This window comes from Sceloporus occidentalis, unplaced genomic scaffold (assembly GCF_023333645.1).
Source record: "Sceloporus occidentalis isolate IW3139 unplaced genomic scaffold, rSceOcc1.0.p SCAF_7, whole genome shotgun sequence".
NCBI classification, from domain to species: domain Eukaryota; kingdom Metazoa; phylum Chordata; class Lepidosauria; order Squamata; family Phrynosomatidae; genus Sceloporus; species Sceloporus occidentalis.
In genome coordinates, this window is record NW_028316987.1 from 98,026,468 (window position 1) to 98,040,603 (window position 14,136).

At 57.9% G+C, this 14,136-nt stretch overlaps 2 protein-coding genes across 2 annotated transcripts in view; one reads left to right on the forward strand and one right to left on the reverse strand.

Moving 5' to 3' along the window:
* Positions 1-240: 240 nt before the first annotated feature.
* On the reverse strand, positions 241-6,925 carry CDK5 (cyclin dependent kinase 5). The gene is made up of 12 exons (XM_089533978.1): positions 6,838-6,925; positions 6,651-6,739; positions 6,306-6,373; positions 4,413-4,473; positions 3,077-3,133; positions 2,870-2,965; positions 2,698-2,772; positions 2,063-2,159; positions 1,684-1,753; positions 1,124-1,184; positions 951-1,031; positions 241-574 (listed from the first exon to the last, which is right to left on the reverse strand). The coding sequence occupies exons 1-12, from the start codon at positions 6,872-6,874 to the stop codon at positions 488-490; spliced, it is 879 nt and encodes a 292-aa protein (XP_089390104.1). The 5' UTR covers positions 6,875-6,925; the 3' UTR covers positions 241-487.
* Positions 6,926-10,764: 3,839 nt separating this feature from the next.
* The window catches only part of SLC4A2 (solute carrier family 4 member 2), a 40,906-nt gene continuing 37,534 nt past the window's right edge, over positions 10,765-14,136 (forward strand). The window contains exon 1 of the mRNA XM_089533982.1: positions 10,765-10,849. The gene's annotated coding sequence lies outside the window, so the exon portion shown is untranslated. The remainder of the gene's footprint in view (positions 10,850-14,136) is intronic.

Genomic DNA, 14,136 nt, shown 5'->3' on the forward strand with positions numbered 1-14,136 from the left:
CAGATGAGGCTGGGGACCTCTGTCATCCCAGACATCTGGGGTAGGACCAGCATGAGTGCGTTGATGTCTGTCTGACCGTCTGCTCCCAGATCCATGCATGAGCGCACTGCTGTATCATGTAACCCCCTCCCCCACAATCCCGCTGAGGGCCCCTCTGTTGGGGTGCCTGGGGTAGGCACAGAATCCCCCCCAAGACTGCCTTGAAGACCCCCCCCCCAACAAGAAAGGCAGCCACCAGAGCAGAGAAGCAGCAGTGTTTTATAAGACTCACAAATATTCACATCAACGAAAGGACCCCCCCAGCCTGGTGACACCCCCCTCCCATGGGGTCTGGGGGGAAGAAGGGGTGGGAGTGGGAGTGGGAGTGCTATTCTTCCCCCGAAGCTGGTCCCGTGTGTGGGGAAGGAGCAGCCATGCCAGCAGCATCCCCCCTCACATATCCAAAGGTGGCTGGTTCCCTGGTGGGAGAGGTGGTCATGTGAGGGGGCTAGGGGGGGCAGAAGTCCGTGAAGTAGGGGTGCTGCAGCGCATCCTCCGCTGAGATCCGATGCACTGGGTTGCACTTCAACAGGTTCTGCAGAGCCAAAAGGGGGGAGGTAAATGGAAAGCTCAGCCCCCCAGTAGCAGATGATGCTCCTACAGTAAGGTGGGGAGGGGATATTTCCCCCACCCCTCCTGCCCCACACACTTCCCAAGGCCTGAAAAGGGCTGTTTGCCCCCCCCCCCACCAGGTTGGTGGGGGAGGAGAAGCCCCACAAGAAGAGAAGGGCTGCCCCACTCTGCACAGTTGGAGGGAAAAAACCCAGTCTTGCTAAGATGCCAGTTTGAGCCCCCCCCCCCCCCCCGGGCCTATTTGAGGGAATGGGTGGGGGAGAACCCCAGAGATGGATGGGGAGCAGCACAAGATGGGAAACACAGGCATTTTGGGGGATGGGGGGCAGAGCACCCACCTGAAGGAGGTCCCGGCCAGTCGTGTTGAGCTTGGGCACCACGTTCACCAGAGAGGTTGTCGCTGGGTACATGGGGTACGGCTGTGGGGAAAGAAATTGGTGGGCGGCATGCATGCTGGGGGGCTCTTCCTGACCCCAGAGCCCCCCTCCCACCCCAGGAGAGAGAGACTCACCTTGTAATCAGGTAGTTTGGTCATTCCCGGCCACTGCTCTTCTGTCGGAGTGCCCAGCAGCGTGGCAGAGCAGTCAAGGGCCTTGGCTGGGAGGGGAGTGCGTTTCTGTCAACCTCAATGGAAGCCCCCTCCCACTCAACCCTCCTCCCCAGAACTGGGGCTGGCTGAGGCATGTGCCCTCCCCCATGCACCATGCTTTGGCATAGGACATTCAGAACACCCCCCCCCCCCCCGCCCCAAGCCTGAAGCAGTACACACAAGGGATGTGCAATCCCTGATCAAACCTACAAAAGTATGTGTGGGGGAGTGAAAGAAAGAAGGGGAGCCACCCCAAGGCTTCAGGCTGTGGGGGGGGGGGGCAGGGAGACCTACATTCTGCAAAGTCACATTACCATCTAGGAAACACACAACTTATCTACATGCCTAGACTCCACAGACTGTGATCCTCCAGCATCAAAAACACACATGCAAGCATGTGCACATGCACACACAACACATGGCCTCCCAATTGTGGAAACCCTCCCACCTCCCCAGCCCCACATGTTAAAAGCCAAGGATATCGGAAGATGCGCTTCAGCTGGTCGTCCACATCATTGCCTGGGAAGAGGGGCCGCCCAGCATTTGCTAGCTCTGCCGGAGGGAAGGAAGAGATTATTATTATTATTATTATTATTATTATTATTATTAACCTTTATTTATAAAGCGCTGTAAATTTACACAGCGCTGTACATACAATCTTTTTAATTGAACGGTTCCCTGCCCTCAGGCTTACAATCTAAAAAGATGCGACACAAAGGGAGTGGTGGTGGGGAAGGGGCCTCTCCAGTAGGATAAGACATATAAAATACATACAAGAGTCCAGCCAGGGTTGGTTCTGCCCAGGGGGGCACCCTCTCCCATCCTTGGTGCCCCATTGCCCACAGGGGAGGGCCGCATTACCTGCAAAGATGCATCCGGCTGACCACATGTCTATGGAGGTGGAGTAGAGCTTGGCCCCAAAAAGGACGTCCGGAGGACGGTACCAGAGTGTCACCACCTGTGGGGAAGGAAGGGCAGAAGAGAGCAGGGGCAAACCCTTCGGGAGCCCTCCCCATGGCTGCCTGTGGGGCCAAGAGCCACCCAAGGACAGTGGCCCCTGCGTACCTTCAGAGTGCACTTCATAGCGGGCAGAGCTCATTGGGCATATGTGGACAGGAGAGGCTATCCCCCCTCCCATGAAATTAAAAGACCACCTGTGGGATTTGGGAAGGGGGTCCATCGCTCCAGCCCTCCTTAGGACAGAGTGAAAACATGGGAGGGGGAGGCGCATCCATGCTGAGATGCTGGAAGCGGAAGGTTCTCCCTCGTTGACTCCACAGAATGATGTACCTCCTTCTTTCTTCACACCCCCCCCCCAAGAGCCTTAATTCCCCATAGGAGCAGTAAAGCATCCTTACTCACATTTGCACCCTCAGTGAAAACAGGGTGAACTTGACATTCATGACACCCCACCACCAAAAAAAAAAGAAATGGGGAACAGCCAGCAGATTCCTCATATGTCAGGAATCTTTCAGGACGCGTGTTGCTCTGCTCACCTCAGCCGAGTAGCACCGCACAGGGATGCCAAAGGCCCGGGCCAGCCCAAAGTCCGCCAGTTTCAGCTCCCCATTCTGCAAACAAAGGCACCGGTTGGCACTGCCAGGGGAACCACTCAATGCTTGGAGAGGCAGAAGGGGCTCCCACGCTCTTCCAGGGCCAAAGACTCACCCGGTTGATCAGTAGATTCTGGGGCTTCAGGTCTCGGTGCAAAACATTCCGGCTGTGGCAAAAGGCCAGGCCCTTCAGCAGCTGGTACATGAAAGACTGTGGGGAGGAGGCCAGTAGGTGCTGTGGCTCCAAAACCCACAACAACAGTTTCACCGATGCCACCCATTCGCCAATGCAACCCACTGCCCTCTGCTCCATCTCACTCACCTTGACAATTTCAGGATCCAGGTCCCCATTGCAGCTGTCAAAGTATTTCTTCAGATCCTGGAAGGGGCAAATATAAACATAATAATAATAACTTTAAATTTTAATAATATAATGTTTTTAATTGTTTGAATTGTTTAATTTTTTTAAACTTGTATTTTGCATGTTTTACAATGCTTTAACTTGGACTGTTTTAGATTTGAAGTCTGCCTTGGTCCCTTGTACTGGGAGGAAAGCGGAATATAAACAAATATAATAATAGTGATGATGATGATGATGATGATGATGATGATGATGAGTCGGTAGTCACTGTACAGAGAGAGAGTGGGCAACCTGGACGGCCCCTCTGCAGTTCACCTTCTCCCTGGGAATTTGTAGCCACAGGTCATCCCAATAGACCCCATGGCGGCCGGTGCTGCAGGGATGAGGAATCCGCTCCTGTAATGGCCGTTGCTCCTCCTGCTGCCCAAGGGATCAGGTCCAGCAATGCCAGGAGGGATCACCCACACCTGGGCAATGGGGACAGCGGCTGCCCCTGGACCACCAACCCAGGAGCTGCTCATCAGGGGGGCTGGGGCTGTAGGTTATGGATGGAGGGCGGTGGCAAAATGAATGCATAGCCCCCCACAAGTATTCTGCCCACTTGCAATTAAATATTCATCCAGCGTTAAACATCTAGTGTGGCAGTGACTTAACCCTTCAGCTGATCATTTAGAAATACGGTTTAGGCATCCAAAGATGTGGGGCAGACCAGGGGACTAAAGACACAGCAAGCAAAAGAGGACGGGGTCCGGGAGGGAACAACGTTCATGGTCTCACTCTTTGCAATGCTAGAAATTTCAGGACTGGAGGAAGATTTCATTCGGGAGGCATTTTCCCCTCCCCCTCAACAGCTACACTTCTGGGCCAGACAGATTCGTGGAAGAAGTGCCTCCAGTCTGGAAGAGGGAACCCCAAGGGCCACCCAGTTGAACCCACCGCCAGACAGCAATTCCTGGCCAAATGACCCACTGCGGCAGCTGTGTGCTTCTCCTCCAGGGAGAAGGCACAGAGTCACCCCCTGGGAGCCATGGGGAGGGTGGGCCACAGCACCCATGCCCTGCTTGTGGGCTTCCCATGCGGGGGTCTCATCAGGCGCCTGTGGGAGCAGAACCCTCCACAGCATTTTATCCATCTCAGAAAGAAAGGTCCAAACGCTGCCGCCACTATTGCCAGAAGGAGAACGTGCTGCAAAAGCCTTTAGGGCTGCTTTGGTCACATCTGACTCCGGGGCTCTCCCAATGTTCCTGGAAAGTCCAGTTGCCACCTTCCCAGCCCCCCCCCCCGCCGCCCCCCTTACCTGGTCGCAGAACTCAAAGACCAGCGTGAGCTTCTTGTCGCTGTGCAGGACGTCATGCAACCTGGGGGGGGGGAGAGAAAGGGTTCAAAGGGGCAGAGAAGAAGCCCCCCACCCCTGCAGATGACCCTCCAATTTGAGCAGAAGGCAAGGGGGGGCAGATGGCTGGACGGACAGAGGAGTGCTCAGCCTGCAAGGAGACAGAAGGCTGTGGGGATCTTACAGGGAGAAGGCAAAGAGCCCTGGGGGCCTTGGAGGGCCACAACCACACCAGCGCCCCCCCCCCCCATTCTGTCGGCAGGGAGGGCTGGGTGTTTCGGGTGCCCTGGCCTGCTCTTTCTAGGCACTCAAGGTCAGCTCAGCCAAACATTTAGTCAAGTAAATTCAACATTTAAAGATCCACCATCACCACCAGAAAAGGCACCAGGGCTGCAAATAAAGCCTCAAGAGAAGTAACTGGCAAGCCCACTGCAAAACTAACCATAAGTCTAAAGAGAGTGTCTTGCAAGCCTTGCAAAAGACCGCCTTCTCTCTGCAACTGGAGGGCCTCTCAGAGCATAAGAAACCACCGCAAGGAAGGCCCCGCTCTGCCCTTAGGACTGGTGCAGCCATGGCAGGGCAGGGTTTTAGGCACATGGGTCAGGGCCCAGCTCCCAGCATGTGGGTCCCAGGGGCGCTGGGCTGTAAAGAAGTAAAGCTAGCCGCTGGAAAGGAGCCCAGAAGCACCCAGCCCTACTGCTGTGCCACAGCATGGCCCTGCTGGGCACCCCCTCTGACACTGTGCCAGCGACCCCACTCTGCAAGGGCTGAAACTGCCATATACTCTTCAAGGGCAGCCCTATATAAAGCACAGTGCAGTAGTCATGCCTTGTTAGGAGACAAAACAGGCAATGTCAGATTGGAGCACAGTCTGAAATGCATTCAAGACAAGACCCTAATGAAGAGCCAGACTTTGCACAATCCCTCTGTGCAAGTGCTGTGGAGGGACACATGCAGGAGCTGCCAGGGCCCACTCTTCACCCGCACAGGAGCCATGCCTCCATTGCCAGGGGGCCAGGGCTGCAGTGGGGGGGCCCTCAGGACACATGGACCCCTGAAGCGGGGCAGGTAAGGCAGTAGTACGTGCGCTGGCAACCTCACGCCTTGATTTCTGTAATGCACTCCATCCACATGGGCTACCATAGAATCCGAGGGTTGGAAGAGCGCAAGGGCCATCCAGCCCAACCCCTGGGTGCTTGGTCCGGAAACTTCAGTTAGATCAGAACATGGCAGCCAGACTGGTCTCTGGTGCATCCAGAAGAGACCATACAACACCGACCCTAAGACCCCTTCCCTGGCTGCCCATCAGTTTCTGGGCCCAGAACAAGGTGCTGGTGATTGCCTTGAAAGCCCTCAATGGCTTGGGCCCAACCTGTCTTTGGGAGCGTCTCCTTCCTTCCTTCCTTGCTTCCCTATCATGCTCCTGGCAGACTGAGATCCTGGGGAGGGATCTGCTCCAGCCCTATAAAGCAAGGCTGCCCTGGGCCCCCAAAGGGCTTGGATTGTGGGGTGCCCTGCGGAGGAGGAGGAGGAGGAGGAGATGCGGCCCATTGCAAAGCGCCAGAGAGGGGCCTCTGCCGGCAGGCCTTTCCCAAAGAGTCTTCTCTCCGCAGCAGAAGGACCCAAGACCTCCGGCCGCACTTTGCGCATGCTCCAGGGCTGGCTGCCCTACAATTTTGCTTTAACTCTGATATCGTTCACTGTATTCTAAGAGGGGGGTTGAGGGGCTTTTAATCTCTGTAAGCCCCCCCCCCCCTTTGATGGCCTCTTCTCCAGGGAAGGGATAGAAAGACATGCTGCTATTAAGGCAAAGTCCGGCCCAGAGGGACCCCTGGAGACCCCCCCCCCCCGACTCACCTGACGATGTTCTTGTGCTTCAGCTCCTTCAGGAGGCAGATCTCCCGCAGAGCGGAGCTGGGCACCCCCTAAAGAGAGAGAGAGAGAGGGAGGCAGGCAGGGAGGAAGCCCCTCTTTGGCTCCAGGGACCCGGCCTCCAAAGGGCCCTCCCCCGCCCGGAGACCCCGGCCCAGGCCCTGCTGCTGCTGCTGCTGCTGCTGACACGTGTACGCGCGCTCACACACACACACCCCCCCAAGGCCCCTCTGGAGGGACCCTGAGAGAGAGAGAGGGGGGGGGCGCTCTGCCCATGTCTCTCTCATCCCTTGGCTTCCCCTCCAAGAGCCCCTCCGTGACCCTCCGGACCTCGTCGTCGTCGTCCAGGCGGACCCTCTTGAGGGCGACGATCTCGTGGGTCTCCCGGTTCTTGGCCTTGAAGACGGTCCCGTAGGTCCCTGTGGGGAAGCCAGAGAGAGCGGGTCATGAGGGGAGGCAGGAGGGGAAGGGGCCCCGGGACACAGACGCCCCTGCCTCCCTCGCTCCCCCCGCGGACCTTCTCCGATCTTCTCCAGCTTCTCGTACTTCTGCATGGCTGCCGAGAGAGACCCCGACAGGACCCTCCCTCCCTCCGACTACATCCCCCAGCGTGCACCGCTCCCGGGGCTCAGGGGGCGGAGACTACGGCTCCCGGCGTGCCCCGCGACGCCTCTCCGCTCCGGGCCTCCCTCCGACTACATCCCCCAGCGTGCACCGCTCCCGGGGCTCAGGGGGCGGAGACTACGGCTCCCGGCGTGCCCCGCGACGCCTCTCCGCTCCGGGCCTCCCTCCGACTACATCCCCCAGCGTGCACCGCTCCCGGGGTTCAGGGGGCGGAGACTACGGCTCCCGGCGTGCCCCGCGACACCCCTCCGCTCCGGGCCTCCCTCCGACTACATCCCCCAGCGTGCACCGCTCCCGGGGTTCAGGGGGCGGAGACTACGGCTCCCGGCGTGCCCCGCGACACCCCTCCGCTCCGGGCCTCCCTCCGACTACATCCCCCAGCGTGCACCGCTCCCGGGGTTCAGGGGCGGAGACTACGGCTCCCGGCGTGCCCCGCGACGCCTCTCCGCTCCGCCAGGCTTCCTCCGCAGAGAAGCCCAGTCCGCCCAACCTTGACTTCGCCATTTTGGAGGCAGCAGGGGCGCCATTTGACTCGGCCACTGCATTCCGTGGGGCTTGACCGTCCCTGGAGTTGGGCATCCTGAACCAAAGCCCAGAGGACGGGGCCCACTGTCCCCTTCCAAGTACTGACCGGGGCTGGCCCTGCTTAGCTCCCAGGGTCTGGTGCCTCTGCTGCCCCCCAAAAAGCCCCATCTCTTGTGCCCAGCCCCCGGGTCAGAGGTGCAGCCCAAGCATCCCTTCTGCTTCACGGCCGTCTTCCTCACTTCCAGTGGGGCGCTTCTGAGCCCCGGGGGTCGGGCCCTGTCCTCTCCTCCTCTCCGCAGCGGCTATTCTGGCCGTCGATGTCCAGCCGTGGCAGGCAGCCCAGTAACGGCCGGAGCAAGTGGGGCCTGACCAAGGCAGCCCAAGGGTCACTTCCCTCCTCCACTCTTCTTGCTGCAGACCAGGATCGCATTGGCCTTTTCAGCTGCAGCATCGCAAGGTGGACGGACTCCTAGGTCCCTGTCCGAGGCAGAAGCCTCCTTAAGCCGGGTCCCATCTTCTATCTGTGCGTTCCCTTTCTTCTGCCCATTGTGTTCCTTTTGGCCCGTCTCTCCAGTCTGACAAGGGCATTTTGAAACCCGACCTGCTGCTTAATTTGGTCTCAGCTGCAAATCTGATAAGGATGCCCTCTGTTCTGTCATCTGAGTCCCTGATGAAGGACAGGGCACCCGGCTCCTGGCTCCTCTCCAGGACCAACGCTCCCTGCTCTCCAAACGCACCTCAGGAGGAGACTGAAGCCGAGGAAAACCCTCACGCTGCCAACCTCTTTCTTTCAGTCAGTCTCAAAAGGTGCTAAGAGATCTCTCTCCATTATTATGATCATTATTATTGCATCTAAATGCATCTGAGGAAGTAGCCATAAGTCTATGGAAGCTCATGCTGCCAACTTCTTTCATTTAGTCTCAAGGCTGCTGTAAGATCTCGACATACTGATTCTGTTTGGGTCCCCTTCTCTCCAGAACAGGGCTCTGTTCCGGGTCCCCTTCTGTTCTCTCTCTACACACTGTCCTTAGGAAAACTCATTTCTCCTACCATCTCTATGCCGATGACACTCAGTTGTATCTTTCCGCCCCTGACCTTTCTCCAAGGCTTCGACAGCAAGTCTAGTCTTGCCTCACAGCTGTCTCGCAGTGGATGCGCCATCAGCGTTTGAAGCTCAACGTGTCCAAGACGGAGCTTCTCGTCTTTCCTCCTAAGCCCACCCTTCAACACTCCTTTTCTGTCTCTGTGGACAACATTTCTATTCAACCAGTCCAGCAAGCCCGCAGTCTTGGCTTTATCTTTGACGCTTCTCTGTCGTGGATCCCTCAGATCCAGAACACAGCCAAGGCTTGTAGATTGCCAAAATCCAACCATATCTCTCTGCCTCTTCTGCCAAGATCCTGGTCCATGCCCTAGTGATCTCACGACTGGATTCCTGTAACGTCCTCCTGGCTGGGCTTCCTCTTTCTCACCTCCGTCCTTTAATCTCTGTCCAGCATTCAGCTGCCCGCATTATCACATCCGCCCACCGCTCTGACCATATCTCTCCTGTCTTGGCATCCCTTCACTGGCTCCCACTCCCTTTCCGCATTCAGTACAAGCTCCTGCTGTCGACGTTTAAAGCCCTCCATGGACTGGCCCTCCTTACTTATCAGACCTTCTTTCTCCTCTCCTTCCCACTCTGTTGTTCCCTCTGTTCTGGTAGTCAAGGTCTACTGTCACAGCCCAGGATTTCCTCTGCCTCATCCCAGATTTGCCCCTTTTCACTCGCTGCCCCTCACTCCTGGAACCTTCTTCCCCCGCGAGACACAAGGGCCCTTATCACTTCTTTAACCAGCTTCAAAACGGAGCTGAAGACCATCCTGTTCAGAGAAGCCTTCCCAGGCATTGCATAATTGTCGCTTATTATTTGATGTTCTTTTGGTGCCTGTTTTATCGAACCATTTCCTGTATTGCTATGTCTTTTATAGGTATTATCCTACTAGAGAGGCAGGCTAGCTCCAACAGGCCTCCCTGGAAGAAGCCAAGCCCTCCCTCCAGTCCCTCTCCCCTGATCCAGGCCTCGGAGGTAGAGAGGAACTGCTGGCCCCCATCCCCTTCTTCCCCTCCGCCATTCCCTTCTTCTCCTTTTGTGTGGTGTCTTTTTAGATTGTAAGCCTGAGGGCAGGGAACCATCTAATTAAAGGCTTGTCTGTACAGCGCTGTGTAAATTTACAGCGCTTCATAAATAAAGGTTAATAATAATAACAATCATAATCATCATCATAAATTCTACTAACATGGCCATCTCTTTGAATAGTGGTTGTTGTCGTTGTTGTTGTTGTGGTTGTGTGCCTTCCAGTCGTTCCCAGTTCCTGGTGACCCGCGTCCGACTGACCGGGTGGCCATGAGCCAAGGCCGACTGGAAGGCAGCTAGCCAGGGCAAGGGGACCCTCTCCTGGCATTTTCTGTGCCCTCTTTGCCCAGAGGGGCTTGCCTTTGCCTCTGCTGAGGCTGAGAGCCTGGGAGGTGCCCAAGGCCACCGAGGGGCTGATTGGAGGGAGCCCTGATCTCTAGAGCTGTGGCCCAAGGCTGAAGTCCTGACCCCTCTCTCTCAGCCAGTGACAAGTCCGCCTGGAAACGGTCCGCAAAAGTATGGGGGGGGGGGCTCAAATACAGTCCCAGGCCCCCCAAAGTGAGCTGGGAGCCCTGGACGCTTGCCAGAGGCTTGTGGGCGGCCAGTGGGCAGCTGGGGTCCCCAGCAGAGCAGCCCCCCAGGACTGGGCCCCAAAGACAACTGAAGCCATGGGGAGACGGGGCCAAAGGAAGGGGGTCCCCAGGGTGGTAGGGCCCACCTCCCCACCCGAAAAGCCGCGGCTGGGCAACGGAGGGAAGCCCACCCTCCCTTGCCCCTCCTGGGACTGCAAAGCCCATGTGTCTCTCTCCAGGCGCAGCATGACTCCCCTTCGGGGCGAGGGCCTAGCCAAGAAGCCTGGCTTTGCATTCATAGAGCAGAGCGGGGGGCCGAAGCCCGAGACTCAGAGGGCCTGGAAGGGTCCTACGAGGGAAGGCGGGCCCAGGGACGCCGCCGGCAGCCCCGCTCGAGTCCGCGCTCATCTCGATTCAGCTCCGTCCCGCCGCGTTCGGGGCCCCGCCCTTGTGGGCGTGGCCGGGCGTGGCGGCCTCGGGGGCGTGGCCTTGCGCTGCGTGCACGTGGCGCCGGGGAGGCGTCGGGGGCGCGCCGGCCGGGGCCTTCCCTCCCTCGCGCATGCGCCCTCCCCCGGCCGCCAGCCTCCTCCTCCTCCTCCTCGGAAGGAAGGAAGGAAGGCAGGAAGGCGGTCTGTCTCTCTGGGCAGTCCGTGCGCGCGGCCGGGCGAGGCGAGGCGCGGCCCCGGCGGAGGGTGAGAGCGGGGCGCGGGCACGCGGGGGTCCAGGGAGAGCGCGCGGCCGGACATTCCTCCCTTCCTTGGTCCCTTGGGCCTCTGTCCGGCGGAGAGGAAGAGGAGGGCTCTGCACTCTGCGCGCGCTCAGAGGGCCCCGCCCTTCGTCCCAGGGGAAATGGGGGCTGGAAAGACCCCCCCCAATTCATATCCCCAAGAGCCAGGCCAAGGAGGGTCCCTGGAGCCCCCTCCCAAGAGGGAGAGTGCAGGGCCCCATGGCTCCCCTGGCACCCACTGGCTGCCCTGGGTCAGTTGTCCACCTGGTCAAGCAGCCAAAGGCTGTGGTCCTAGCGCCAGTCCCCCCACTGGCCTCTGGGGCACCCCACTCCTGGCACCCCTGGCACCCCTGGCACCCCTGGCATGCCAGCCCCTTCCTGGCCCTGACTTTGGGGCCTCCCCCCAACTGCAGACCCCCCCCCACTGGTTGTGCGTATTTAACCAAAGCATTGACCCCCATCCCAAAACTGTAGGATCTCCATCCATCCGAAGCACATCAGCCAAGCCAAGTGGGCAACAGCCTCTGCAAACAGCCTGGCAAAGCGGGGCAAGGAGGACGGCCCAAAGGCACTTCGCTTGGAGGCTCAGCAAAGCCAGCCGGGCCTCAATGGGAGGCCGGTTTGTTCCCCTCAGCCTGGTGGTCAAGGGAGCGCTGCTCCTTTGGCCACTGGATGCAGGGGTGGCCACTTGCCCACCCGCTTGCCTGCCCTCCGTGGGCGACAGGCGCACCAGCCGCACCCTCTCCCTTCCTGCGCCCGTCTGTGCCGCCACCGCCTTTGCCAGGAGCGCTTGGCACAGCGAGTGCCTGAACGTAGTTGGAAGGGGTGCATGTGCGAGAGCCGCTTGTGGGGTGCTGCTGCCCCAGGTTTAGACATCCGCCCGCTGGTTCCCTTCCTGCCACTGGAGTTGTGCTTGTCTCTCTGCAGTGCTCCGCTTTCCCACACTCACAGACAGTGGCAGCCCCGCGCATGGAACGCCAACCCTGCGCAGGTCCGGCGCTGGCTCCTTTCCGGCGTCAGGCAGAGACACCGCTCTTAATTAAGGCTTTGGGGCCTGATTCACATTCAGACATGCCCAAGGTTTTAACTCCTTTCAGGTCTTTGGCAGCTCTTGGAACTTGCTTGGGTTATTTAATATGCTTTTATCTTCGGCACAGAACCACTTGCCTTCTTTGATTTGTTCTCATGATAAAAGACTGGGACGGAAATGTTTTAATGCGTTTAAATAAATGCATGATTACTTCCATGTTGCTTTTTCAGAAGCCAAAGCAGCAAATGGATCACAAAACCACCATCAAAGAGGCAGAACCATGGCACAGAATGGAACCCAGCAAAGGGTTCCTCAAAACCAGGGCAAAGGAAAGTGCAGCCTGTGGGCCCTTGAAAACCCCAAAGCCCCCCACTATTTTAATTTGGGAGATTTGGGTGACTTTTTTGTCCTACAAATGTGAATCCGATTTAACCTGAGCCTCCCCCAGTGTTTAAAGAGCAGCTAAAATCATCCCCCAAAAGCAACCTGGAGTGACCCCTGACTTCTGGGGTCACTAGACCTTGTTTGCAGGCATGGGAGGGGGGTCTTTCCCCATCCTTGGGTTGAGCCCCATTTTTTTGTCCTTTATTTTGTGGAAGACTTTGTGTGTCCTTGTTCTGGAGGAAGAAGGCAGATTGTTGTTGGGGGGGGAGAAATAGTTTAAGGAACTCTGCACATTTGGGATTTGCAGGATGGACCTTCCTGTCTCCGAATCTGCTGAACTGAGCCAAGCAGGCCCTCTGGGGGTCTTGGCATTCCCTGCCCGCCCCCCGTTACCCACTGATTTTGGGAAGCGGTGGGTGTGTCACCCGGACCAGGGCAGTGCGGAGGGTCAAGCCCACTTTCCCTTTGCCCAGTGGTTAGGGATGCCCTTGGCAGACGTTTGCCAGATGGGCTGTATTTCTGTGTTGCAGTGCTTCAAGGTCCGGCACACGGAGCCTGGCCTGGCCTGGATGGCCTGGGGGTTGCAGGGGGAGCCGCCACTCAGGTCGGCCGGCCGGCTGGCCAGCTTGGTGGCAGTTAGCAGAGCGTGCAGCTGGACGGTTTGGCCGGAGATGGATTCCTTCCGCCCGTTGACAGGTGCCAACTGCAAAGATGATCTGGGCGATTGCTTTGTCTTGGCAGGGCTCCCACTTGGCAAAACACCAGCTGGGGGGGGGAGATCGGACACAGTCCGTCAGGGTGCTGGGTAGCCGGCCGGAGGCTGTGCATAGTGCTAGTTCTGGGGGTGGTCTGTAAGGGCAGGTGGGTTTTCCTTCTGTTCAGTGCTCCATGTCTCACCAGACAGAGGGAGACGGAAGTGTTCCCAAAGACCAGTTTCATACAAGTTGCCCCCCCTCCCGTTCTGTCCTGTCACTACCTCAACACACCTGGTCATGGCTCACCTTGGAAGCCAAGCAGGGCCAGGCCAGGTTAGCCTTTAGCTGGGAGACCCCCATCCCATCACCTGCCCAAGGGGAATATGTGGAGTCTTTCCAAGTGGGGCTGGGAAAGGGTCCTGCCAGGCACGGCCCATCAAAGTAGACAAAATAAGGCTGCTCCTGTCATTGTTAGTGCTAGTATTTCTGTGCCGCTTTTGTCCCAGTTCAGGACTCAAAGCAGCTTGCAACAAATTAAAATACACATTATTAAAAATTCACAAGACGTAGAACATTGAAAACATATGTTGCTAAACTCACACAGCAACACAATAATTAGCAAGATCCAGTACAATGTTTAGGCAAGACAGGCCTTTTGCATCACAAAATGCCTGTTGGAACAGAGAACTCTTCTCTTGTCTGTGAAACGAAAGCAGAGAGCTTGCTGTCTAACTTCTCTTGGAAGGAAGTCCCAGAGATCCTGGGAGGGAAGCCACCAAGAACCCCCATCCTCTCCCATGGCCCCACCAGTGGTCCCTGGGAAGGTGGAGGGTCAGAGAAGTCTCCCCCCCCCCCCATGGCAGCATCCGGGGCTGTGGCACTCCCTTCCACCAAAGGCTTCTCCCTCCTTTCTCCCCAGCTATGGGGGACCTCAATGGTCCATTGCAGCCCTGAAGGCCCGACAGCTATAGTCAGATCCATGGGGAGGAAGAAGAGAGACAGGGTCACCCTCAGACCCCTCCTCCCCTTTAAGTCCCTCCCAGCCAGACCTTCCAGCAGGAGCCTGTGTCCCAGGGGCGTTTGGGGGGCTGGCACCCTCCCTTTGCGGTCACCGGTGCCTAAGCGGGTGCCACCCCACACTCC

Excerpts from the sequence above, each read along its gene's own strand:
- CDK5 (XM_089533978.1), bottom strand. The coding sequence starts at position 6,874 with ATGCAGAAGTACGAGAAGCTGGAGAAGATCGGAGAAG. Across the intron at positions 2,966-3,076 it reads TGGATCCTGAAATTGTCAAG|TCTTTCATGTACCAGCTGCT; the intron begins GTGAGTGAGATG and ends TCCTCCCCACAG. Across the intron at positions 2,160-2,697 it reads TGCGGTGCTACTCGGCTGAG|GTGGTGACACTCTGGTACCG; the intron begins GTGAGCAGAGCA and ends CCTTCCCCACAG.